Source organism: Camelina sativa, chromosome 15 (genome assembly GCF_030686135.1).
Source record: "Camelina sativa cultivar CO46 ecotype springtype chromosome 15, ASM3068613v1".
Taxonomy (NCBI): Eukaryota; Viridiplantae; Streptophyta; class Magnoliopsida; order Brassicales; family Brassicaceae; genus Camelina; species Camelina sativa.
Genome location: NC_141894.1, coordinates 34,240,692 through 34,268,243, shown reverse-complemented (window position 1 = coordinate 34,268,243; position 27,552 = coordinate 34,240,692). Strand labels below are relative to the sequence as shown.

Sequence of the window (27,552 nt, the reverse complement as noted above, 5' to 3'; positions counted from 1 at the left end):
AACCGAAAACCAAAAATTTCGGTTCAGTTCGGTTCAGAATTCTCGGTTCGGGTAATATTCTCGATGAAAGGTTCAAGAATTCAAAGCTCCAAGCCTTTAACTATAGAGATATTTGGCATTTTAGACAGTTTTCAAAACATAATTGTAAAAGTAATACAATCACTATTTACAATTAGCAAATTCTATATTTTTACTATTTTACTGTTCACAAGACTTTCCAACCCTTATCAATATTTCATATTTACAACACATGCCATTGAACCTCTGATATATATATATATATATATATATATATATATATATATATATTTACATATATGTTCTCTACAATCTTAAAAAACAATATGCCCATCCCATGGTTTGATACGTTTGCTACGATCACACCTTGAATGAGAGCTGCGAGACCCTATTGTTGACTGAAAAAATTAAAAACATTTGTGATTATAACAGATGCAAAACAAAGATGTATTAAGTACTAAACAAATTACAAATGCAAAGCATTTTTATTTTATTTTATTTTACCCCATTACATATTACAAAAACCAGGGCTTCAGCTATACAATATGGGATAGGCAATGCAGTTGCGAGTAGCATCTTCATATTGTGTAGCTGAAGCAATGGACCATTGTAATTTGTAATACTGTGGTAGCCTTGTAGGTTGAAAAAGTATAATGTGAGAAAGTATGATTCAAAGGAAAAAAATATGATTCTATTGAAAAATCACAAGAACTTTTGAAGTAGATACATGTAGAGAGAGTAGTGTTTATGCCAGCAAAATATTTGGTTATATATATACAAAAAAAAGTATTGCAAGGGGGGATGTTGAATCATCAAAATCTAGGAAACATATTAATTAGTTTGACTCCCTCATTTTCTTATTCTTCTTAGTAATTTAGGAAAACTTAAAAATACTAAGAAAATTAATAAATTTTGGAAATATATTAGCACATTTGAGATAATCAAACATTGACTACACGAATTAGGAAATATTGTTATTAACTTTTTTTTTCTTTTTTCCTGTTGATAACCGTTATAAATTAGTTTTTGACTCTTTTTTTTCCTTGACAAGTCAATGTTTTTGTCAAATACTAGATGTTGGAAAGTTTTCCCAAATCAACAGTCTCGTTTTCCTCCATGTGGAAAGACTTTGGCACTTTCAGAAACTGGATATTAGAGAGACTAGTCAAGGTGTAATCCTCTTCTTCAACTAGCCATGTAGACAAACTTCATTGAATTAAAAATGTGTACACGATAAAGCATAAATACAAGTTTCTAAACCAACATAATAACCGAATATATGGTACAGTAGAATTTACTGAAACTAGACCAGAGATATAAACTCTAATAGGCTGGTAACTTTTACTTGATAACCTTTACTAAACACAAAACTACTTGCATGGTCATTTTTTTATAAAGGGCTTTCAACTAAAATACATAATGACGATTACAAGTAGGTCTGGACAAAATACCCGGATCCAAAAATCCGATCCAAACCCGATTCGGAAAAATCCAATCCAAATCCGTATCCAAAATTTTTAAATATCTGAATGGGTTCTAAATTTCTAAATCCGAAAACCCAAACCCGATGCGAACCGGAATTCGAATGGATATCCAATTATATTCAGAATATTAATATATAGTAGTAATATATTAATAATTTTAATAATGTAAGTGTCTAAAATATTCAGATTTTTGGATATTTTATATATTTTTGAGTACTTCCTTTAAACTATTTTTAATAAATTTAGATAAAAATACTTTAAGGTTTTAGATAGGTCAGGTATTTTTGAATAATTTAGACAAATTTGAGTACTAAAATTTTAAGTTTGGAGAACTTCAGTTAATCCGAATCCAACCCGAACAGATCATGTACCTCTAAACCCAAAAACATAAAATTCCGAAATATTCGATCCGAACCCGAACGCCCAGGCCTAATTACAAGCTATGGCACTGATTCATACAGTTTTTAAAGAAAGTAAAGCGAAATTAAAGAACAATTTATTTGTATGAACTTAAGAGAACTTAAGAGTCTATCAGAAAGATCACTAAACACCACTAATTTGAGCCTCGATCGGCCATGACGACTGTGGAAGTTGACATTGAAACAATTAGGGTTAAACTACAAGTGACATAATAGAGAAAAACCATTTGGTCAACATGCAGAAAAAGTTGTCTGAGTAAATAAAACATATAACTATTTCACCATTTATTTGGAGGAAAATTATTTTACATTTCTAAAATTTACCATCTGTCATGCAAGAAAATGCGTGTCCTCTTTATTAATCGATCACTTCATTTATTGATTTATTTCATAATCATTCTAAAAAACCCTAGATTTGTTTTTCCTGAATATATTGTGGTTAAATTTTTTAAAGTGACGATAATATTATTCTTAACTATTTATAGAAATATTATATAGGTAAATAAAATAAAATTTCAAAGATATGGAATCCTAAACTCTGAAACGAATCCTGAACTGCAAAATTAAACCCTCACCCTAAAAGTTCAATATTTTTTGCATTAAAAATTTTACCTTATAGTATTTTTAAGGAAAAACAAAAATAATTTTTTTTTCATTCTTTACATTTATAATGTTAGCTTATTTGTTAAATTTTATAATAGCCACAACATTGATTCATATTGACTACACTTTTAAAAGACTTGCAAACTTTTAATTTCAATCCTACACATTCAGATATATCTCAAAAAAGCAACATATTTACAAGGACATCTCCAAGTCAATGCAAATCAAAAACTTATAATTAAAATTTATTCCAAAGTATAAAAAATAGAAATACTTATCAAAATTTAATTTAAAAATTTTGAAATAAAAACTTTAGAAAAAAAAAAATGACGAACGAATATATTTTGAAACTAAAAGGCGCGCGTATAGCACGAATATTCATCTAGTAAAAACGAATTAAAAGAATAATTAAAAAAAAAACCCTTGAGTGACAAAAAAGAAAGAAGGTCTCTTCTATTTTTGGCACGAGAATAATGGTCATAATACTATAAAATCAGACTCTTTGTCTTTGGCAACAAAGAGACACTTAAGCTTCATTAGTCAAACGACTGCAAAGACCAAACAAGGAATCAGATAAAACAATAAGGAATAGTTGTGAATCTCTCCCCTTGTCCGCTGAAGAATCATGGGTTGTTGTTACTCATTGCCTTCAACTGTAGATCCTATTCAAGACCAGACGACCGATGCATCTTCCGAACCCAGAAACGGCAGAAGAGAAGATCCACCATTAACAAAATTCTCTTTCTACGATCTCAAGATGGCCACCAGATATTTTAGTCCCGAAAACATTGTTACGGAGCATGGCTCCGATATCGTCTTCAAGGGTCGTTTGCAAAATGGTAGCGTCATCGCTGTCAAGAGATTTAATAGCACGGTTTGGCGTGACCCTAACCTATTTGTGGTACGTAACCTATCTTTGTCTGAAAATGTTTTTATGTGACGGTTATTGTTCTCTTTTAATTTTGATGGGTTTGGTTATTATGTTTCTCGAAACGTTGTCAGGAAGAGGCACAAAGAGTTGGGAGTTTAAGACATAAGAGAATCGTCAATTTGATTGGATATTGTTGTGATGGAGATAAAAGGCTTCTTGTCGCAGATTTCATGCCAAATGATACTCTTGCTAAGCGTTTATTTCAGCGTATGATTCATTCTCTTCATATCTTATTTAATTTATTTCATATTTTAGGTTTTGTGTATCTGGGGATATATAGTGAGGTTACAATGTTGGTCTATATGACATGCTGTGATGGTATATATCAATGTATATTGCTTGTAGGAACTGATTGAATCAGATTGAACTTGCTAGCATTTTTGTTGTTGTTGTTTTGCTTCATAGGGAAGCATCAAACCATGGATTGGCCTACGAGGTTGAGAGTAGCCTATGGTGTAGCTGAGGCATTGTGTTATTGCAATACGGCAGGCTTTGCTTCGTACAATAATCTAAGTGCTTACAAGGTTCTATTTGATGAGGTATACATAAGACAAACATTCTTATGTATATGCCTTCTCGTGATGCTAAAATGTTTTTTTTTAAATTGTTTAATGGTGTAATCGAAGGATGGAAATGCATGTCTTTCTTGTTTCGGCTTGGTGAAGAAGATCAATGATGATCAAAGAACAACAACAGGTAATAAATACGCATTTCTCTCTTTATATATTATTATCACTATTAAAATGTGATGTTATATTCTCATTTCAGGAAGTGTGAACCCTCATAATATGACATACAGATTTGGTACTATCCTTGTGAATCTGATAAGTGGAAAGCAAATTCCTCCAAGCCATGTAAGTAATCTTTTGCTTTCTTAGTTGTGTGAATCAACCATTCATCTTGACTGTGACTGTAATCATAAAGTTATCTACCATTGTCCATTTCTTGCAATAGAATACACATAAAAGCCGATTAATTAGTTGTTATTATCATGCTTCTAGGCTCCTGAGATGATACATCGAAAGACTCTTGTTCAGTTGATGGATCCATACCTGAAGGGGAGGTTCTCCATGGATGAAGCTACCGCAGTTCTCAATCTCGCCATTCAATGTTTGCAGCACGAGGATCAAGAGAGTCCCAACACAAGAGAGATTGTTGCAGAGCTTGAAACCTTGCTAACTAGAGCAGAAGTAATGACTTTATCATATTCATAATTTCATGCTTTGTTATTTTTTGAAATCTTGTATTCATGTTAAACTTGATCTTCCTGCTTGTAGGCTCCCTCTGATGAAGTGATTGAAACGACAACGCAACAAGAGGAGGTATCATCATCAACTCGTATTTCGCCACTAGGAGAGGCTTGTTCGAGAATGGACCTTGCATCTATTCATAAAATCATGGTGTCGACAGCATATGACGATGACAAGGATTTCATCGAGGTAACCAAACTCATCAACTTAAACATGACTACAATTTATTTGGCATCAAATAGGCTAACAACTATTCTTGTACTTGTTCATGAGCCAAGTTATCTTTCGAAGAATGGATACAAGAGGTGAAAGAACTTCAAGATGTACGTAAACAAGGTGATCAAGCCTTTGTAGAGCAAGACTTTAAACCCGCCATCGACTGTTATTCTCAGGTAGTTATTATAACATTCTCTTCCCTTTCACTTTCAGCATGCATATTAGTAGAATCTCTATATCTAAATCTGTTTCTGTTTTCTGTCCACAGTTCATTGAGGCTAGGTCAATGGTGTACCCAAGTGTTTATGCAAGGCGTAGTCTATGCTATCTATTCTGCAATGAGCCAGATAAAGCCCTCCTTGATGGGATGACTGCACAAAGTGTGTACCCTGATTGGCCAACCGCCTTCTACTTGCAGTCTGTGGCCTTAGCCAAACTCAACATGAACATTGACTCTACTAATACTTTGAAAGAAGCAGCTATTCTTGAAGCAAAGAGAAAGCACCAGTGAGAAAGAATCTTGATTTTGCATATTTCCTTTCCTTTAGGATAAAATGTGAAATAATCAAATAATAGACGTGACATTTTTGTTTGTTTCTGATTGAGAGAAGTCTTGCATAAATTCTGAGTTTAGAATTATAATAAGCTGAAACCTTTTTTTTTTTTATGTGAATCTTCATTTTCATCTTTTGCATCAGTGACTAATTTTGAGACAGCACTTGGGTATATATAGATAGAGAAAAGAAAGTCTTCATTCATTTAGTTTCCTTTCTTCTTTGTTTAAAGATCCAATGTTTGGTTATGGAGATTGCACGTAGACTTCTGAGCTTAACTCTTTAACAAAAGGTTAAATGTATAGCAATCATGCATGAAACTAGAAGAGAAACAGGAAAGATGTATGCAACCCTCTTGTCTTGGATTTAGATAATATTCAATCAACAAAATTCAAGAACAAGAACTCACAAGTGTGGCAAGAAATGGATGTGTCAAAGTTTGTCACATATATTAAAGATCTCATGTCTCGTTCTTGTGGTCGGGTTGTAATCTCATGTCTCCGTACTCACACGTATTGTGGTTGCTGAGAGGAAAAGTAGACAAGATCTGAGTTTAGTATATAGAGGTTATATTACATTTAACTGTTGAGAGCTTTTGTAATCTTCTCCAGCCACATCCTTCTAACAGCTCATTGTACAGACACATAAGAGACATGTCTTAATTGTCACTCGTGCAAAATGGAATAGGAGACATGTCTTAATTGTAACGAAGTGTTGAGCTGTGAGGATGGTTAGAAAGAGACATAGAGCTACAATGACGGAGATCTTGATCTATTACTTTTATATTATATGAGATGCCTCTTGTCACCTAGTAAAAGGTGTAACGCACAAACATCTTATTAATGATATGAATATTTTACGCACCAAAAGATTCCTCTTCTTTCTCTTCCCTTCTGGTGTATATATATGTAAGGCTGGTGAGGCAATGAGAAGGCAGAACATACATCTTAAACTCTCTCAATAACAAAAATCTAAACATTAACAAAAATGGCTGTCTCTTTCCATGTTCGCTCTAACAGTTTCCCCTCAAGACCTCACCCACAAGTTGCTCATGTTGATGAGCAGTTGGCCCGTTTGAGATCTTCTGAGGAAACCTCAACATCTTCCAGCTATTCTATCTGTAAAAGACTTGACAACCTTCAGGATTTACATGAGTCTCTTGACAAGCTTATTCGCCTACCTGCTACCCAACAGTCACTAGCTCAAGAGCAGAACAAGAAAGCCGTCGAGCAGCTTCTTGATGGATCCCTTAGGATCTTGGATGTGTGCAACATTTCCAAGGAAGCTTTGTCACAGATGAAAGAAGGTCTCATGGAAATCCAATCCATTCTACGAAGAAAGCGCGGAGATCTATCGGGAGAGATCAAAAAATACTTAACCACAAGAAAATCTCTTAAGAAGTCATTCCAGAAAGTACAAAAGTCTTTGAAGGTTACACACGCCGAAGACAACAACGATGAAGTTTTGGCTGTCTTTGGAGAAGCAGAAGCAATTACAGTTGCTCTTTTTGATTCTCTCTTCAGCTACATGTCCGGATCAAAGACTTGTAGCAAATGGTCAGTCGTCTCAAAGTTAATGAACAAGAAGAAAGTTACAAGTGAAGCCGAAGCAAACGAATTCTCGAAGGTTGATTCCGAATATCAATCAGAAAAGACTTTGAAGATGGAAGATGTTCAGAACCTAGAGTCATGCATTCAAGATCTTGAAGATGGACTTGAATCACTTTCAAAGTCTTTAATTAAATATAGAGTCTCATTCCTTAACATTTTAGGCCACTAAAAATGAGTGCCTACAATATTTTTGTGTAGAAAGTTAATGTAAAAGTGATCTCAAAAACAACAAATACAATTAAGTAGTTCTTTGTTATATCTCTTTATCTTTCTCCCTTATGAAAGAACCAAATTAATCATCTCAATCTTGTTACCAAAAAACTCATAAGAGTTTTCTAACGGTGAAAACATTTTTTTAACTGCCCTGAAGAAATAAACATGTGCTTTCTTGACATATCATGTGGCATATTTGAATCTCTACACGTTTATTCGAAATTTTAAAAAGATCCACAAAACTTTTATTAGGTGGATGTGTTCACATGCCGTGATCTACGTTTATGGATCTTGCCCCTACTTCATCTATATCACAGTTGTCTTCCCTTTGATTAGTATAATCATATGCTGCAATGCAAGCGTGTGCGGTACTGGAAACAGGTTATTATATAGTACACGGATAAACTTATAAATATTCACAAAAAAATTCTGATGGAGGAGAAGGCAAAGCCAAGCTGGAATTGACAGAAGCTATTGGACAGTGCTCGTGTGGTTAGACATTTTGTAAGATAACAAAAATTGCATTATCGTATGCACAGATAATGATATTATTTAATTTCTTGAAGACAACCTCCACACGATTTGTTTCACATGCTATTATTTAGGGATAGAGATCTCGCTTCGCTCCACCAAATCACCATTATTATCACAGCTGATTTAACATATGAAGATTTTAATATAATTAACATTAACCAAGCGTGCATGTAACATAATGTCAAATTACGTTTTTCTATGAAAGATTACATTTATTTGTCTTCTTACATAACATTAGACCACTGAACATGACAAAAGCTACTTTTCTTGAGCAAGTCTATAAAGAACTAAATTGAAACGAATTTGGTTTATTGATGTTTTCATGTAATGTAACTTTCTTCATGTTCTATATATAATTTTGCCTTGACTAAATCTTTGTATTTTTGTTTACATCTTAAAAAGTAACAAACATTATTATAAGTATACAGGACAGAGATAAGGGTGAGTTTCGATTTCAGACAAGCCAGCTCTATCTGTTTGTAAATAGTCCCTCGTGCAATGGAACTCAACTCAGTGCAATAAGTAAATGAAGAATTGAGCTGTGAGGGTTGTTGGAGAGAGACAAAGAACTGATATGGTGGAGATCTTGATCCATTATTTTTATTTTCCATATCTGATGAGATGCCAATTGTTTAACCACCACGAGATTCGTCTCTCCTCTCTTTCCTGATGATGTATATATGTATTGACCAGAAACGCATGGAGAAGGCAGAACAAACATCTTAAAGCTCTCTCAACATATTCTTCTTGATCAATAACCTATAGCCTAAGATCAATAAAAATGGCTGTCTCCTACCACGTTCGCTCTAACAGTTACCCCTCGATACCTCACCCACAAGCCGCTTCATGTCGATGAGCAGTTGGCCCGATTAAGATCTTCTGAGGAAGCCTCAACATCTTCAAGCTCTTCTATCTGTCAAAGACTTGACAACCTTCAAGAACTACACGAGTCTCTTGACAAGCTTATCCGCCTACCCGCTACACAACACGCTCTAGGTCAAGAGCAGAACGAGAAAACCGTTGAGAAGCTTCTTGATGGATCTCTCAGGATTTTGGATGTTTGCAATATTTCCAAGGATGTGCTTTTTGTTTGTCACAGATGAAAGAAAGTCTTATGGAGATCCAATCGATTCTAAGAAGAAAGCGCGGAGATCTATCAGGAGAAGTCAAGAAATACTTAGCTTCAAGAAAGTCCTTCAAGAAGACTTTCCAAAAACTACAAAAGTCTCTCAAGGTTTCACAAGCCGAAGACAACAACAACAAATCTTTGGCTGTCTTCGGAGAAGCAGAAGCTATTACAATTGCTCTTTTTGATTCTCTCTTTAGCTACATGTCTGGATCAAAGACTTGCAGCAAATGGTCAGCCGTCTCAAAGCTAATGAACAAGAAGAAAATTACATCTGAAGCGCAATCAAACGAATTCACTAAGGTTGACTCCGAATTCCAATCCGAGAAGACTTTGAAAATGGAGGATGTTCAGATCCTAGAGTCATGCATTCAAGATTTTGAAGATGGACTTGAATCATTATCTAAATCTTTAATTAAATACAGAGTGTCGATTCTCAACAGCTTTGGCCATTAAAGTCTAAAGATTTTGTACATATAAGAAAAGTTAATAGAAACAAATTCAAGTCTCAATTCCAAACACATTTTTTTTTTTTTATCTTTGACTCTTTTAACATCAACAAACAAGTTCATCCTATAAACAATAAATCAGAAAATTCTCTAATTATATCTTGAACCTCTAAAGTTCACAGGTTAAACATGGTAACAAAAAAATTGCGTCAACAACTTCAATCCACCTAAATGACGCTTTATGGACTCATTATTGGTGAAGTTTTTCGAATTTCACACGTTCTTTGCAATAATAACTCTGTTCATGTCTGTATGGTGGGAAACATTTGAAGTAATTCAAGAAACCATAATTAAGAGAGATGAAACTTCAAAGTCTCCGTGAGGTTTCCTTGAGCAAGTTATTATATAGAAAGAATTACTGAAATGTTATTCAAAAGTTGGTTTATTACTTATATCTATAAATCTTTTGAAAATTACTCAAATGGTTAGTGACCTGGAGGTAATTACAATTTACTCCTTGAGTTTTGTTTTTCGATTTTGAGTAAAAAAATAAAATAAATACACATCAGCAAATTAAAATACACATCATTTTCGATTTTCCACGTCACAACCAAAAAAAAAAACTTAATCGGTTGTAAAATCGGGAAAACAAAAAAAATTAATCTTTTTTACTGAAAATAGGACGATATATGTTAGATCTAATACTGGGCTATCAAAAACAGTTGAATTAACAAAAAAATCAATGAAAACGAGTGAATAAACGGGTTATTAACCAACTGAGCTGTGTGTTTTTCTAGTAACTATCACGCAAACAAAGTATATAACCACCAAACGTTATAATATTAATAGTAATTATAATTCTGTGCCTGCTCAGATTCACTGGTGTAATAAATTTATAAAGTTAATTTTTTCATAATATATTATACAAAATAATTAAAAAATTAAACTCAAAATTCGAATAAAAAAAATAAAAAAATTCCGATGAAGTGATGACTGAGTTATTGACTTAAACGGTCTGACTTATGAAATATTTGTAAATTTATATTATTATAACTCAATATTTAAATTTACAATTAAAATATGAATATTACAATTATTATAACCAATAAAAAGTCATAATTATAAAGAAAAATTGATTTTTACACATTCTCACCAGAATGTGTTAAACATACAACACATGACGTTCATGGGTTAGGGTTAGGGTTGGGGTTTAGGGTTTGAGATGTAGGGTTCAGATGAGTAACATTATTTGTTTTTTTTTTTATTTTGGTTCTAATGTGTTTTAATGTGTTTGGTTTAAGGTGGTAAATAGATATACTAATATTATTACCATTTGAATATATTTTTAAAAATCAAAAAAAATTTGGTTATTTTCGGTTATAGGTCGGTTAGATTAATATATAACCATAAATACTCAAATTATATTGTAATTAAGTAGATTAGCCTAATATAACCAATAGTAAGCCGTATATAACCGAAATTAACCAAACATACCAGTTCAAAAATACCAAATTGGAAAAATTATTTTTTTCGGTTCGGTTTGGTTTGGTCGGTTATTTAGTCATTCTAATTTGATGGTTGGCTGAGTTATGGTAAAGTTGTGGCTGAGTTATGCAACAGATATATTAATTTATTATATACCTTCTCGAGAATACAAAAAATGTTGTTGGGGAGACACAAACAATAATTATGTTTATTGTTAAGAACGACACGCGTAATAAATGAGATTTTAGCGATTTTTTATTTAAAAGGAATTCAAAATTTGAATTTGAATTTAAAATTGTTTTTTTTTAATAAAAGTATTTCTCAAACAATTGACTGATATGGCTGAGTTATCTACATAAACGACTGACTTATGAAATATTTGTAAATTAGAATTATTATAACTCAAAATTAATTTATAGAATGAAAAAATGAATATTACAATCATTATAAGCAATAAAAAGTAATAATTATAGACAAAGATTGATTTTTACACAATCTGATCAAAATGTGTAAAACATTCAAAACATGACATTTAGGGGTTAGGGTTAGGGTTAGGATTAGGGTTTGAGGTTTAGAGTTCATATTTCCAACATTATGGGTTTTAATATAACAGTTTGGTTTTGGTTATATTGTGTTTGGTTTAAGGTGGTAATTTGGATATACTAATATGATAATCATTTAAAAATTATAAAATTTTTGAAATTATTTTTCGGTTATTTCCAGTTATGTGTCGGTTAAATGAATATATAACCATAAATAATCTAAATGTTACCCAAATTAGGTCGATTAACTTAATATAACCGATAGCAAGCCGAATATAACCGTAATTAACCGAAAATAATGGAAAAAATAGTTTCGGTTCGGTTCGGTTTGGTCGGTTATTTAGTCATTCTAATTTGAGGGTTGGCTGAGTTATAGTAAAGTTATGGCTGAGTTATCGTTTAGGGTCTTCTCAATAATATGAAAACGTATTCTTCTTTCCTGGGTCTTTTGTTCTGTCAGATTCCTAATAAGTATTAAAACGTCTCTCGATATTACAAAAAGTGTTTTTAGGGAAGCGCGAAAAATCACTAATTCTGTGCCTGCTCAAATCCACACGCATAATAAATTCATAAAGTGAGCTTTTTTATCACAAGATATTATTGCAAATAATTAAATAAATTATTATTCGAATTTAGAATTTTATTTTTCTAAAAAGTATTAAAATGTCTCTCGATATTACAAAAAGTGTTGTTAGGGAAGCGCAAAAATCACTAATTCTGTACCTGCACAAATCCACACGCATAATAAATTCATAAAGTGAGCTTTTTATCACAAGATATTATTGCAAATAATTAAATAATTATTATTCGAATTTAGAATTTTATTTTTCTAAAAGTATTTCTCCAACAATTGAATATTAAAATTATTATAACTCAAATTTAAATTTAGAATGGAAATATGTCTATTAGGTTAACTGATGGTTTCCCGCCAAAATATCGCTTTACGGCTGAGTTATGAAAAATGGGAAAACGAAAGGTCATGTGACGGCTGAGTTATAGTGAGTTATGGCTGAGTTATCACAAGAAACAATCTGAAAGTAAATGAATGATATATATGATTTTACAGCTGAGTTATAATATTTACGGGAAAACGAAAGGTCATGTGACGGCTGAGTTATAGTGAGTTATGGCTGAGTTATCATAAGAAAAATCTGAAAATAAATAGATGATAACATGTGTTACTATTGACTTAAGTTGAGTTATGGACTTAACTCAAATTTTATTCAAAAATGTTACCAATCACTAACAAAACAAACTTTTTTAATTAGTTATTTTATTTCTCCTAAATTATTATTTTTTATTATTATTTGAAATGAAAATAGACAAAGACCTAAATTTTATTCAAAAATGTTACCAATCACTAACAAAAACTAACTTTTTTGAAGTTGAGTTTGAATAATCATGTGTTATGGTTGATGTACAAGTTTGAGGTATATCCTTTGTAAAATTGTTAACTCAAAAGATTATTCAACATCATTGAAATTTTCATGAGTTAAAGATATGGTAAGTTGAGTTTTCTATTTTTTTTTAATTAAAAAAACGAAAATTCAGTTATATAATACCAAAAAATTATTTTTTTCGTTTTTATTTAATTCATATATCAAGAAAAATATTTTTTACTGTTTTTCTTTTATTTAATAACTTTTTTAATTAGTTATTTTATTTCTCCTAAATTATTATTTTTTATTATCATTTGAAATGAAAATAGACATAGACCTAAATATGATAAGATTTTAAATATTATGGCATGCATGTAGTTAATTTTTTAATTTGCAATGTAACAAAGAAGTTTATTTAACAATGTAACTCAGCCACAACATGAAAAACATTACAGTAATTAAAAAGCAAAAAAAAATTGCTGCCAAACTCAGCCGCTTCATCAACTGAAAATATGTAACTCAGCCCTATCGTTTGATAAGTCAGCCGTAACTGAATAACATTCTAGTAATTAATCTTTTGCTAATAAGTCAGCCGTCAAACGGCTGAGTTGTCGATAAGTCAGCCTATGACGGCTGAGTTATAATTTTTTTACCATAACTCAGCCGTAACAACATCTCATAAGTCAGCCGTTTTTCATAACTCAGCCAGACGGAAAATGTTAACTCAGCCGTGTCGTTGTGATAACTCAGCCAAAATTTTGATAACTCAGCCGTGTCGTTGTGATAACTCAGCCAAAATTTTGACAACTCAACCATCGGGTGAAAACTCAGCCGTAACTACAGCTGAGTTATGCGCATAACTCAGCCAGATTTAATAAGTCAGCTGTAACCCTTGACTGACTTATGCACATAACTCAGATAGATTTTTAATAAGTCAGCCGTCCGCTCTTACTCAAATGTTTTTCCGATAACTCAGCCGCAATATACCTATAACTCAGCCGCAACATACTATGTAACGCGTTACGGCTGAGTTATGGTTACACGTCAGCGATTTCTGACGTGGCGTCTGACGTGGCAATGGTATTTTTGTAATTATATTTTTTCCGGTAACATAAAAGAGGGACACGCTGGGTATTTTGAAAATACCCGAAACATTCTAGTAATAAAAAAGTTTTTTGTAGATTCTGGTAATATTACCTAAAATGAGTAACATTTGAGTAATTCAGCCTATTATATATGAAAAAATGTTTTCTTTAAACTCTGTGTGCATGAGTTTTAACTTTTTATATGCAATGTTTAAAGTCCCAACGTGGACTTACTTTAATGTATACACTAAACATGTATTGTGTCTCCCACCATTCATCTTCACATGTCAGCCTTCCATCGATAACTAAATTTAAGCACGAGTGGCTTTAAAACAATGTCTCATTTTTGTGCAAGTCTGTTTTCAAGAATATAATATAGACAAGATCCTAATTCATTGGTTTTGGCATGTGAAATCACACGGTTTACTTATTTTAATGCTGAATCATTTCCATTGTCTCCCACCATTTAGACATGAACAGAGCTATTATTGCTGTAAACGTGTAAATTGAGAGATGCTTGTAGTATTCTAGAGAGGAATCTTGGCGCTGTAATTTGGTTGGTTTAAGTTAAACTGTAAATTTTTGGGAGGATTCGATAGTAAATGGTACAAGTCTTTATTAGGTGACTTCTTGTTTTCTTAATTCAAGACTGAACTTGTTCTTTGATGAGACTATAATCAAATTAAGAAACGCAAAATCATATGAGAAATATTGATGTATTTAACCTTTTGGTTATATATGTACAAAATTTATAGGCATTAGTGGCCTAAGATGTTAAGAATTGAGACTCTATATTTGATCATCAACTTGGATAGAGATTCAAGTCCATCTTCAAAATCTTGAATGCATGATTCTAGGATTTGGACATCATCCATCTTCAATGTCTTCTCGGACTGGAATTTGGAATCAACTCTTGTGAATTCATTTACTTGCGTCTCACTTGAAACCTTATTCTTGTTCATTAGCTTTGAGACGAGTGACCATTTGTCACAAGTCTTTGATCCAGACATGTAGCAGAATAGAGAATCAAAAAGAGCCATTGTAACAGCTTCTGCTTCTCCAAACATAGCAAGAGATTTGTCATTGCACTCTTGTTGGTCTTGTTTGATTTTCAAACTCTTGAGGACCTTTTGGAATGACTTTTTTAGGGATCTTCTTGAGACTAAATATTTCTTGACCTCTCCCGATAGATCTCCACGCTTTCTTCGTAGAATGGATTGGATCTCCATGAGACCTTCTTTCATCTGCGACAAAGCATTCTTGGAAATGTTACACAAATCCAAGATCCTGAGAGATCCGTCAAGAAGTTCTCGACAGCTTTCTTATTCTGCTCTTGAGCTAAAGCCTGTTGGGTAACTGGTAGGCGGATAAGCTTGTCAAGAGACTCATGTAGCTCTTGAATGTTGTCAAGTCTTTTACAGATAGAGGAGCTAGAAGATGTTGAGGCTTCCTCAGACGATCTCAAACGAGACAACTGCTCATCGACATGAGCAGCTTGTGGGTGAAGTCTAGAAGGGAAACTGTTAGAACGAACACGGAAGGATGGTGCCATTTTTTCTTGATCTTAAGTTCTTTGTTGTTGATCAAAGAGAAGATGCTGAGAGCTAAGATGTTTGTTCTGCCTTCTCATTGCCTCTCCGGTAATTACTTATATACACCATCATGAAAGAGAGACATGAGGAATCTCTTGCTGCATATAAAGTTATTATATTGAACATTAATGTCTGTGCAATGTTCCCCCTCACACACGTCATTGCCTGTATGCAATAAACATATGACTCAGATCTGATAAAATGAATGTGCACAGTCGACTTTGCAACGCGTTGGCATAGTTTATGGAAAACCGCGTGGCTTGTCTCAATGGGAAGAGATGATAACAGCACTATTCTTGCATATATAAACTCTCCATGATGCATAATTAACTGATAAACCACCATGGCATAATACTCGGATCTTGTTCTTGTCTGCCTTCTACACAACAATCACTTTTCGTTACACGCTGACGGTAGAGTTGTAGATAAAACAAAAAAATAAAGGCACGTTGAGGTTATAAAATGCCATGTGCTTCTGTAATATAACATTTAATAGTATCCAAAGAAACAAATGTGAGCTAACTAGTCTGTTGTCATGTCTTCCTAAATGTTATCACAAGCACAATATATCTCGAATCTTGTTCGTAGATGATGGACATGAGTTCCCTTATATATTAGGAGGTCCTAACCAGAGATCCATAAGCTTAAAAGGCTTTTGCTAATTTGCAGAGGAGACAAAAGGAATTTGTAGGGAAAAAGCTCCCTATGAATATTACACAACAAATAGAGAAAATCGCTGCCTAGCCCTAAATCGTTGCGCTTTTCCCTGTGTTTTTTTTTAATTTCTATTTCGTACGTTAAGCTTTTTTTTGAAAATAATGTTAATTTAGATTCAAAGAAAATCGTTTTTACATCAAGTGCAGCAGTGGTCTCAAGAGTTTAATGTAACATGTTTACATTTTTAAACGGTTAACTTAAAGCTTGATCATATTGGGCGAGTAGCGACCCAGGCGAGCAGTCCTTCCTTGTAGCGATGATCCCCAAGGAGTTGGATTGCTAGCAGTTGGTTTCTGATCTGACGGTCGGTCCAAACGATGAGCTGAGCTGGAGTTCTCGGAGATGAGCCATGGCGACGATCATTCCTTTCTCTCCATAGTGTGTACACCAAGATCTGCAGAGTATATCGGGCTAAAAAGGCATCGACACGTTTGAGTCCGTGAGAAGAAACGTAGGTAATGGTCGCACCAAGACAACTCTATGTAACCTCCGATCTCATTCATCGTGAATAAAAGAAGACTCCCCGACTCTCCGTTCACCCTCAAAAACTCGTATATTATTGTTGTTGCAACCTTGATACAAACTGTAGTTATTCCAAGGAGGCGCTTCTATGTATTCTTGGTAACCCTAGCGTTTCTAAATTAGTCGTTGTTGGCCAGAACATGAAAAGACCTGAGTCAACTGTGTAAACCCAACGAAACCCTATGTAACACCCAAAAAAGTAACCTAACTCAGTTATTCTCCACAATTGGACCACAACCAAGCAACGGTCATACATGCGACATCTATTTTTGTGTCATCTTCAAAGAGCAGAAACGAACCGATCTCATTCATCGTTAACATTGAGCAAAACTGATAGTTTCTACAGGTTTTTCTTAAAATAAAACTCTCCCTCGCTGGTTCATCAACTCAGAGATCAATGACTTTGAACCTCACAACATGCAAAACAGAGAACCAAACAGAGGAAAAATAGTTATGGCTTTCTGCTTCTCCCTAACGCAGCCAAATTAAAGATGTGTTGTTCTTTCAGGAACATAAACACTTCACCTCATTCTTTTAGAGGCATCAAAAAACCTTCTCGCATCTTAAAGCATCCTTTCGCCATATTGCACAAATACAATATCATGAAGATTCATCAAATTACTATACCATGGCTTTCTTCCTCTTAACTTGTGGGTGACTGCCCCCATATTCTCTCTTTTGTTATTCCTTTCTAAGTTTTGTGATCAACAAATGACCTTAGAGAACTCAAGATGCCTCATCAACCAGCTTGTTCAATACATATATACCATGAAAAATATATCATCTTTTGCCATCTTTATTATTAAATGTTGGCATCACAAGACTCCAATTTTTATGCAATGTTCCTCTTATGCCTAAGTCCCACATGCACAATCCACTATGGTTGTCTCCTTAGAGAAGATAATAACAGCATATTTCGTGTATCTATACACTCTCAAAACCACATGAGCCTATAAGAAAATTCCGAGAACTCAGAAATTTGCAGGGAAGGAGGCAGACAAGATCCTAAATGCACATGTACGTATGCATCGATTGCACTGCGATTGAGAGGCAGAGTTGCTAGAACGTGGCTACATACATGTGCAAAGAAGATAATTCATGTGATAAAATCTGAATCATATCTGTTTTATTTTTTGTAAATAAATTCATATCTGTTTTTCTTATAGATTATGAGTCATGGAATGTGTTTGGTGGGAGACATTGCACAAACATCGCTCTTTATAATCACAATGATTCCACATGTTTCCCTTCCTTGGTTGTATATATGTAGTGGTGAGAGACGTAGCAAAGGCATAAACAAACACCCTTCTCTTGATTTTAACATTAAACCAAAATTTGAAGCTATGTAAAAATGGCAGCCTCATTCCATGTTCTCTAACAGTTTTTCACAGATGAAAGAGGGTCTTAAAGAGACTGATTGTTAGAAAAAAGCGTGGAGATTTGTCCCGAGAGGTGAAGAAATAATTAGCCTTAAGAAATCAATCCAAAATAAAAAATAGACTCCAAAAGTAGCACAAGATCAAGAATACATGCAAGTGTGCGACGACGAATCACGAATCTTTGGCTGTCTTAGGAGAGGCAGAAGCTGTCACAATTCCTCTGTTTGACTCTATCTATATATGGATCCAAAGTTTGTGACCAATGCTCACTGGTCACAAAGCTAATGAACAAGAAAAAAAGTCTCTTGTGAAGCACAAACAAACGAATTCACAATGATTGGTTCTAAATTCAGTCCGAGAAGACTTTGGACAAGGAGGTTTTTCAGATTCTGAAGTCACTAAGAGCATTCAAGATCTTGAAGATGGGATTGGATCTCTCTTTGCTCTAAACAGCTTAGGACACTAAGCCCTGGAACACTTTTGTACATCAAAACTAATATCCATAGAAATGAAAACGTCTTTTTTTTTTACTATGAAAGAACTAAGACGTTTCAAGAAACAAGAACATAGAATCTGAATTTTTTTCCTAATTCACATGGCAATGATTTGATTGTTATTTGTTAGCTTACTCGTAGTTCGTCAAACGATCACATACATTTTTTTTGCGTAAAATAGATAACAGTATTCATCAGATACCTCTAATCCTTCTTAATTAATGTGCTACCAGAAAGATATTGATCTATTTCCATATTAGTTGATATATTTGGTCTTTGTCAAAAAAATATATTTATATACTAGGAGTTGCTCCGTGCTACGCACGGATTTATCTTCATATTTGTTCCATTGACAATTTTTTAACTGTTAGATTTTCATTTTTTTGTATTTTGCTTTCTTAATTGGATTTTTTTATATTGATAAAAGTGAGATAAAATTTTGGGGAAAAAGTATATATCTTAAGTAGTAAACTACACCTCATGTATAATAGATTTTATTAATCATGCTTACTTTTTTAAATAACAAAATGTTTAAAAACTTAGACTGATGGCAAATACATTTATGGCGAATTTTGCAATACATTTATGGCGAATTTTATGATTACAAAATAGATAATTTATGTAAACACTAAAATGATATTTTAACATTAAAATGGTCAATCAATATTTAAACAACTTCGAGAATAGTAACATGCTTGATGTAAGCTGTATGGTCAAATGATCATCGTCTTTGTATTTTCTGTTGGGTCAAGACGTAATTTGTCAACTAAAGATTATAGACTCATATAGTCATATTAATACATGTCACTTTCAAACTACGACAATAACTTGTTTGGACGTTGTTTCCGTTGTGGCCTTACAGAAATAGCCGAGATCTACCATCATTTTTGAGTTTTGAATTTATTCTATGAGTAATCTTTTATTAAAGATGATGAAGTTTAGAGATATAAAATAATTATTATATTCCTTAATGTTGCAGATTTTTTATCCTCAGATTCTGATAATGTGTGATTTATTTCGCTTTTAACTGTTGGTAACCTCTAACATCAAAATCACCTTTTTTGTCATGTCTACACAAGACGGAAAATGATACGAATCCTTCAAACTTCAAAGCCTATTCAGTGGCTTTAAACCAAAAATAAAATAAAATAAAATAAAGATCACCTTTTGGTGATTTTATTCACTTCGACATTGTTTAAGGCAAATCCTCATCATCTTTATTTTGTTGTTACGTGAAGACATAAGCGAAAGTTGAAATTAAAGTCTCATATCACAAGTTAACTGAAATCAATTACAAATTACCTCGTCTAATGTTGTTTCTTCTAATGTTTCCTTAAACATATATTTAATAGAGATCTGATCATATATTTTAAGCTTTAGGTCATCCTATCCGTAGTAATCTTAACAAATATCCAAGTTAGAATAATATATAAATAAAAGAATGTATAATTAAATTTTAAACTCAGAAAATCATTTTCTAACACAATTATACCGTTGTGTGATATATATCTTAGGCTAAGTTGCATTGTTTTGACTTTATGAATATGTCATAGTGTACATGCACGTAGGTTCATAGTGTCTCCATACCGTAATTAACCTTTAGAACTCGTTGAGATAAAACAGAAAATGTTATTACACCTTACTCAATATGGCAATAGAAAAAAAGCTTAAAGAAGAAAATAAGAGTAACTAATTTTTTTTTTTTGATTTTTTGGTCATTCCGTAAAAGTTTTCTTCTCCACCTAACCACCAGTCCAGACTCCAGACTACTACTTTACATGCTTGCATAAACTTTAGTTCCTTGTCTGAGATCTTAAATCTTTCATTTTCCTTTAAAGTGAATTGTGCAATGAGCAAATCATTTACTGATCTAAAGGAAATGCTTCAGATACATTGAACTTTCCTCGAATCATAAAAATAATTTGAGTATGAAGTAGAATACAATCACATGAAATATACATATTAAGGAACCAGCCATTCAACCATTATAGTAGCAGAATTTGGCCGTTTAAAATTAATGGGACAATATAGAATTTTAGATAAAGAGAAATAAGAGATTGGAATATAAATTTATGACTAAACATTGAATTTGATTTTTTAATATAAATGTAAGTTAATTTATTGGGATTTCAAAGGCGATAATGGGATTTAAAAATGAGATGTGCAATGAGCAAATCATTTACGTGATCTAAAGGAAAAATGCTTCAGAAACATTAGAACTTTCCTCGAATCATAACAATAATTTGAATACAAAATAGAATACAATTACATGAAATATACGTATTAAGGGACCAGCCAGTCAGTCATTATAGTAGCAGAATTTGGCCGTTTAAAATTAATGGGAAAATATAGAATTTTAGATGAAAAGAAATAAGAGATTGAAATATAAATTTATGACTAAATATTGAAACTGATTGAAATATAAATGTAAGCTAATTTATTGGGATTTAAATGCAATAATGAAACGTTACTAAAATAATATTTAGCTTTCCACAGTTTATTGAATTGACGATGAAAAACATCAAATCTTAAACAGTATCAACCATGCTCTAATTTTGAAATTATCAAGCCATGCTCTAATTTTGAAATTGTCAAGAATACATATGGCCCATTGTTAGCATTATATTCATTCATAGTCCCATATACATTGGTCTTAAGTTTTAGAACAATAAAAAACGTTAACCAATTAATATCTATATATACATTTTTGGAGACATTTATAAAATAAATCCTGAAGTTGGCATTTATTTACAGGCATGTCATTGACATTAAATATTTTTAATTTTAATTTATAAATTTGGTTTTATGAGATTACTCTCTCTTACGAAGGCACAAACCCATGTCTCAAACTAATACTTTTAAGAGTAACAAAATATTTATCATATTTTATGGTAGTGATTCCATATGTTAAGCTTCCTAATTTTCTTAAACAATTAATTCCCCCTAATCGCAACTTTCCTTAACAATTGGAATCACTACCATTATTATTAAATATTCAATTCCGAATTAACTAAATCTATATATACATTCATCATAATTTCTAATTGTATTTCACAGATTCAGTGGTAAGAATATCATGTGACGGGATTATATAGCAGGACGGATTTGGGTTGATATATATAAATTAAAATACTATTACTAATTTGTGTTTATCTTATTTTTATTTTATTAACACCATCAATATTAGAGTTTTAAAACAAATTAATTAAATTACGCTTATGTAAACAAAAATGTCATGCAATATACTACAGATTAAATCCCAAAATTAACAATTTAAATAAAATTATACAATTTCAAACACTAAACAAAATCAACAAACAATTATAACTTAAAATTTAAAAGTTTTAGTTTAAGAAAAAATTGCCCCGCTGTATACAGCGGGTGAAAATCTAGTTTAATAGAAAGTAGGACGTTAAAAACAAAACACTTATGCCCAACTTTCCATGGGTTTATATGGGTTGAAATGACAACAACTGTTTCACCTTTTAGGGTTAAGAGTTTGGCATGAGAATCGACCGCAAGTTTTCTCCAAAGAGATATGTATACGTTGTCACCACTACAACAAACACTAGAAATGTTGCAGAGTTACAGACTTACAAAGAATAGAACGAATCTGAAAAAAAAAAACTAATACCTTTCTAAAATGCAATTCAGTATTAAATTGGAAGTTGTCTTCGAAGGGTGGTTATGATCTTTGTTTTCAAATGTTCGAGACGAGGATATTTGGCTAACAACATCTGGTGAGTGGGTAAATGTAGATATAAATCATATATTGAAGAACAAAATGGAAGCTAAGAGACCAGAAATACGAATAGTGCAAAATAGGTTGTGACCTAGAAGCTCTTCACCCTTGTCTACCATATCAAGCAAGTCTGAAAAAGTAGAGAACCTAAAATAATCAAAACCAATAGAGCATTGTCGTTTTTTAACAGTCTCCAAAGACGTTTTCTCCGTGAAATCAATTCTCCATTTTTGGTTGGTGCGATGATAACGGTTGGAGGATGCAACAACATCTAAATCATTGATGTTGTTACAACTGGCCTTTAACCAATTGATCTTGAAACTTAGACACACGATTAGGAAGGACTGAAGCTTGTATAGCACAATCCTGAAACAAAGGGGAAATGAATGTGTTATTATGGAGGTATATCGAGGGTCAAGAGGAACAATAATATACATTTTCATCAGGAAGGAGACATTTTCATCAGGAACAATAAGTAAGATATTGTTTCTTCGAAAGTCTCGAACTTTCCAAATATGGATGACCCGAACAACAATCCTATTGATACCAGTGTTGTGTGTTTCGTTGGAGCTTGAATCAAGGGTATAGTAGGGCGCTATTGTTTTAATTTTACCCATGGTGTGAGAGAGAGAAGGTGAGTGTTGTCAAAGGTTATTATTTAAAAAGAAAACTTAATGCAATGGTTGAGGGAGAGTAATCATGGATTGAATGAAATGTTATAATTGGGTGGTAAACGTAAAGATGAAAATGACGGATATACTTCAATGGAATTCTTTAATTACCTTAAAGATTGTAATAAGTAATACAAATAACGTAATAATAATGGTTCATATGATTCTTATTGGTAGTGCAGATCTAAACACTTTTAAAAAATTTTAAATTTGATTCCAAATAATTTGTAAACGATTTTGGACAAGATTAATGTTACATACAGTTTGGAACTTTAAATAGGTGTTCGGGATCTTGACACAGACATTAAATCGGAAATGATTTAGAATTTGGTGGTGGAGTACGATAATTAAACCAAAGAAACTCAAGGATTAGGAGATTTTTTGTGAAGGTACATCGGAGGTGGTAGCTGCTGGGAACGATGGTTGTGAGAAGGTGAGTACAAGTGAATTCGACGTTTTTTGGTTCGTATATGAGAAGGTTTTTTTCAACTTCTTCTAATAACATGACATCTGGCTTCTTATATAGCTGACACATGTTCTCATTCTCAATTTAATTCAAAACTATGGGTTAAAAAAACTTAAATAGATCCATCTCAATTCCCTAGCCAAAAAGACATAAACTCATTTCAAGTTTTTCTGAGCTTCTACTGAGAACATGACATCTGGCTTATTATATAATTGACACATGTCCTCTATTATTAGTAATACAAATAACGTAATAATAATGGTTCATATGATTCTTATTGGTAGTGCAGATCTAAACACTTTTAAAAAATTTTAAATTTGATTCCAAATAATTTGTAAACGATTTTGGACAAGATTAATGTTACATACAGTTTGGAACTTTAAATAGGTGTTCGGGATCTTGACACAGACATTAAATCGGAAATGATTTAGAATTTGGTGGTGGAGTACGATAATTAAACCAAAGAAACTCAAGGATTAGGAGATTTTTTGTGAAGGTACATCGGAGGTGGTAGCTGCTGGGAACGATGGTTGTGAGAAGGTGAGTACAAGTGAATTCGACGTTTTTTGGTTCGTATATGAGAAGGTTTTTTTCAACTTCTTCTAATAACATGACATCTGGCTTCTTATATAGCTGACACATGTTCTCATTCTCAATTTAATTCAAAACTATGGGTTAAAAAAACTTAAATAGATCCATCTCAATTCCCTAGCCAAAAAGACATAAACTCATTTCAAGTTTTTCTGAGCTTCTACTGAGAACATGACATCTGGCTTATTATATAATTGACACATGTCCTCTATTATTAGTAATACAAATAACGTAATAATAATGGTTCATATGATTCTTATTGGTAGTGCAGATCTAAACACTTTTAAAAAATTTTAAATTTGATTCCAAATAATTTGTAAACGATTTTGGACAAGATTAATGTTACATACAGTTTGGAACTTTAAATAGGTGTTCGGGATCTTGACACAGACATTAAATCGGAAATGATTTAGAATTTGGTGGTGGAGTACGATAATTAAACCAAAGAAACTCAAGGATTAGGAGATTTTTTGTGAAGGTACATCGGAGGTGGTAGCTGCTGGGAACGATGGTTGTGAGAAGGTGAGTACAAGTGAATTCGACGTTTTTTGGTTCGTATATGAGAAGGTTTTTTTCAACTTCTTCTAATAACATGACATCTGGCTTCTTATATAGCTGACACATGTTCTCATTCTCAATTTAATTCAAAACTATGGGTTAAAAAAACTTAAATAGATCCATCTCAATTCCCTAGCCAAAAAGACATAAACTCATTTCAAGTTTTTCTGAGCTTCTACTGAGAACATGACATCTGGCTTATTATATAATTGACACATGTCCTCTATTATTCTTAAAGGCCATTGTTTTAATGTTTTCATATTGAGCCTAACAAAATAAGACCAATTACAGGCCCATCAAATTTAATTGACAGCCCTAACACCCATTAGGAGGATACGAACCAAACAACGTCGAATTCACTTGTACTCACCTTCTCACAACCATCGTTCCCAGCAGCTACCACCTCCGATGTACCTTCACAAAATACTCTCCTAATCCTTGAGTTTCTTTGGTTTAATTATCGTACTCCACAACCAAATTATGCAAAACCTTGGACAAAAATCACAAATAATAAATAATGTGATTTTTAACCAATTAAGTCATCAAAGAGGAATAAAACAGGTGATAGAATTGATAATGATGTGAGAAATGAAAACTATGAAGCAAAAAACCCAAAAAAACCAAAAAAAAAAAAGGCCCCTTCCCTAGCCAACATGACTAATTAAAAAAGTTAAATATATTTTCTTTCTTCACCACGTCTCTGATTCTACGAACTTGGCATCATTTCAAATCATCAACTACATACTCTGAGAAGGTATTAATGTTCAAATTAGGATTGGTTGTCCTTCATTTCTCACATCATTATCAATTCTATCACCTGTTTTATTCCTCTTTGATGACTTAATTGGTTAAAAATCACATTATTTATTATTTGTGATTTTTGTCCAAGGTTTTGCATAATTTGGTTGTGGAGTACGATAATTAAACCAAAGAAACTCAAGGATTAGGAGAGTATTTTGTGAAGGTACATCGGAGGTGGTAGCTGCTGGGAACGATGGTTGTGAGAAGGTGAGTACAAGTGAATTCGACGTTGTTTGGTTCGTATCCTCCTAATGGGTGTTAGGGCTGTCAATTAAATTTGATGGGCCTGTAATTGGTCTTATTTTGTTAGGCTCAATATGAAAACATTAAAACAATGGCCTTTAAGAATAATAGAGGACATGTGTCAATTATATAATAAGCCAGATGTCATGTTCTCAGTAGAAGCTCAGAAAAACCTTCTCTTATTATATAAGATACAAAAGTTAAAACAGAGAAGGTAATATATTTTCTTTGATTTCATTATCATCATTTGCCCTATTTCGAAAATGTTAAGAATGGGACAGGAATAAACAATTTTGCATACTTAAGGCAGCTTGTTCAACAATCCCATAAAGGAATTAAAAAAAAAAAAAAAAAAAAAAAAAAAAAAAAACTAATTTATAGATTTTGATTTCATATCCATTTTGTTTCACCATATAGACATAAGACATGAAGAGAGCTTCTTTGCTGAAAGCATGTGAATTCACACATGATTATATATCTTATAGTTATGAGCAATCTTGGCATTGAAGTTTTGTGGACTCAAGCTAACAACATAACTTGTTACGGTGAGAAGCCTAAACTGTGAAATTTGGGATGGTTCAAAAGCCAACGGTCGATTACTTTTGTTTTCTTGATTCTGAACTAAACTTGTTCTTGGATAATAATAGAATAAAATTAAGAATGAATAACACAAAACTATATGAGAAATCTTGAATTAGTTTCTATTAATTTTTCTTTAGTATGTGTACGAAATTTATAGGCATTTATAAATGGCCTAAGATGTTAAGAATCGAGACTCTGTATTTAATCAAAGACTTGGAGAGAGATTCAAGTCCATCTTCAAGATCTTGAATGCATGACTCTAGCACCTGAACATCCTCTATCTTCAAAGTCTTTTCAGATTGAAACTCGGAGTCCACCCTTGTAAATTCGTTTTCTTGCACTTCACAGCATGAGACCTTCTTCTGGTTCATTAGCTTTGAGACCAATGACCATTTGCCACAAGACTTTGATCCGGACATGAAGGAGAACAGAGAATAAAAAAGGGTCACTGTAATAGTTTCAGCTTCTCCAAAAACTGCCAAAGATTCGTCATTACATTCTTGGTCTTGTTTGACCTTCAAACTCTTGAGGACCTTTTGGAATGACTTCTTTAGGGATCTTCTTGAGGCTAAGTATTTCTTGACCTCTCCAGATAGATCTCCTCGCTTTCTTCGTAGAATCGATTGGATCTCCATGAGACCCTCTTTCATCTGAGACAAAGCATCCTTGGAAATGTTGCAAAAATCCAAGATCCGTAGAGATCCATCAAGAAGCTGCTCGACAGCTTTCTTGTTCTTCTCTTGAGATAGAGCATGTTGTGTGACAGGTAGACGAATAAGCTTGTCAAGAGACTCGTGTAGATCCTGAAGTTTGTCAAGTTTTTGGCAGATAGAGGAGCTGGAAGATGTTGAAGCTTCCTCGGAAGATCTTAATCGGGCCAACTGCTCATCTACATGAGCAGCTTGTGGGTGAAGTCTAGAGGGAAGGCTGTTTGATCGAACATGGAAGGAGACTGCCATTTTTGTTGATCTTAAGTTATTTGTTTCTTGATCAAAGAGAAGATGTTGAGAGAGCTTAAGATGTTTGTTCTGCCTTCTCAATGCCTCTCCGGTCGATACTTATATACACCATTAGGAAAGAGAGATTATGAGGTTAAAAAATTCGAATCATCAATGCAATGTTCCCCTTCCAAGGTGGCAAAAAGCATCTTATCTAGTATAAAAATAAAATATCTCTGCAATATCTTTTGCCAACCGTCCTCACAGCCAAACTTTTAAATTTCTTAAGGCATTGAGATGCGCTGCGTTGCATGAGTGCTTATTTAAAACATGAACGAGAGCTGGCTTGTCTGCTCTT

At 32.9% G+C, this 27,552-nt stretch overlaps 5 protein-coding genes across 5 annotated transcripts; 3 read left to right on the top strand and 2 right to left on the bottom strand.

Moving 5' to 3' along the window:
* The first annotated feature begins 3,071 nt into the window (after positions 1 to 3,071).
* Positions 3,072 to 5,549, top strand: LOC147927689 (putative inactive receptor-like kinase BSK12). Its single transcript, XM_087486710.1, has 9 exons — positions 3,072 to 3,425; positions 3,527 to 3,662; positions 3,861 to 3,994; positions 4,082 to 4,151; positions 4,224 to 4,309; positions 4,457 to 4,645; positions 4,733 to 4,894; positions 4,984 to 5,097; positions 5,190 to 5,549. The coding sequence occupies exons 1-9, from the start codon at positions 3,150 to 3,152 to the stop codon at positions 5,430 to 5,432; spliced, it is 1,410 nt and encodes a 469-aa protein (XP_087342836.1). The 5' UTR covers positions 3,072 to 3,149; the 3' UTR covers positions 5,433 to 5,549.
* Positions 5,550 to 6,410: 861 nt separating this feature from the next.
* On the top strand, positions 6,411 to 7,341 carry LOC147927688 (uncharacterized). Its single transcript, XM_087489245.1, has one exon. It carries the CDS (start codon positions 6,463 to 6,465, stop codon positions 7,252 to 7,254), a length of 792 nt encoding a protein of 263 aa, XP_087345371.1. The 5' UTR covers positions 6,411 to 6,462; the 3' UTR covers positions 7,255 to 7,341.
* Positions 7,342 to 8,690: 1,349 nt separating this feature from the next.
* Positions 8,691 to 9,470, top strand: LOC147927687 (uncharacterized). Its single transcript, XM_087489488.1, has one exon. It carries the CDS (start codon positions 8,932 to 8,934, stop codon positions 9,412 to 9,414), a length of 483 nt encoding a protein of 160 aa, XP_087345614.1. The 5' UTR covers positions 8,691 to 8,931; the 3' UTR covers positions 9,415 to 9,470.
* A 5,101-nt stretch (positions 9,471 to 14,571) lies between these two features.
* Positions 14,572 to 15,512, bottom strand: LOC147927686 (uncharacterized). Its single transcript, XM_087489458.1, has one exon. It carries the CDS (start codon positions 15,140 to 15,142, stop codon positions 14,657 to 14,659), a length of 486 nt encoding a protein of 161 aa, XP_087345584.1. The 5' UTR covers positions 15,143 to 15,512; the 3' UTR covers positions 14,572 to 14,656.
* A 10,842-nt stretch (positions 15,513 to 26,354) lies between these two features.
* LOC147927685 (uncharacterized) lies at positions 26,355 to 27,284 on the bottom strand. Its single transcript, XM_087489333.1, has one exon. It carries the CDS (start codon positions 27,213 to 27,215, stop codon positions 26,418 to 26,420), a length of 798 nt encoding a protein of 265 aa, XP_087345459.1. The 5' UTR covers positions 27,216 to 27,284; the 3' UTR covers positions 26,355 to 26,417.
* Positions 27,285 to 27,552: the final 268 nt, after the last annotated feature.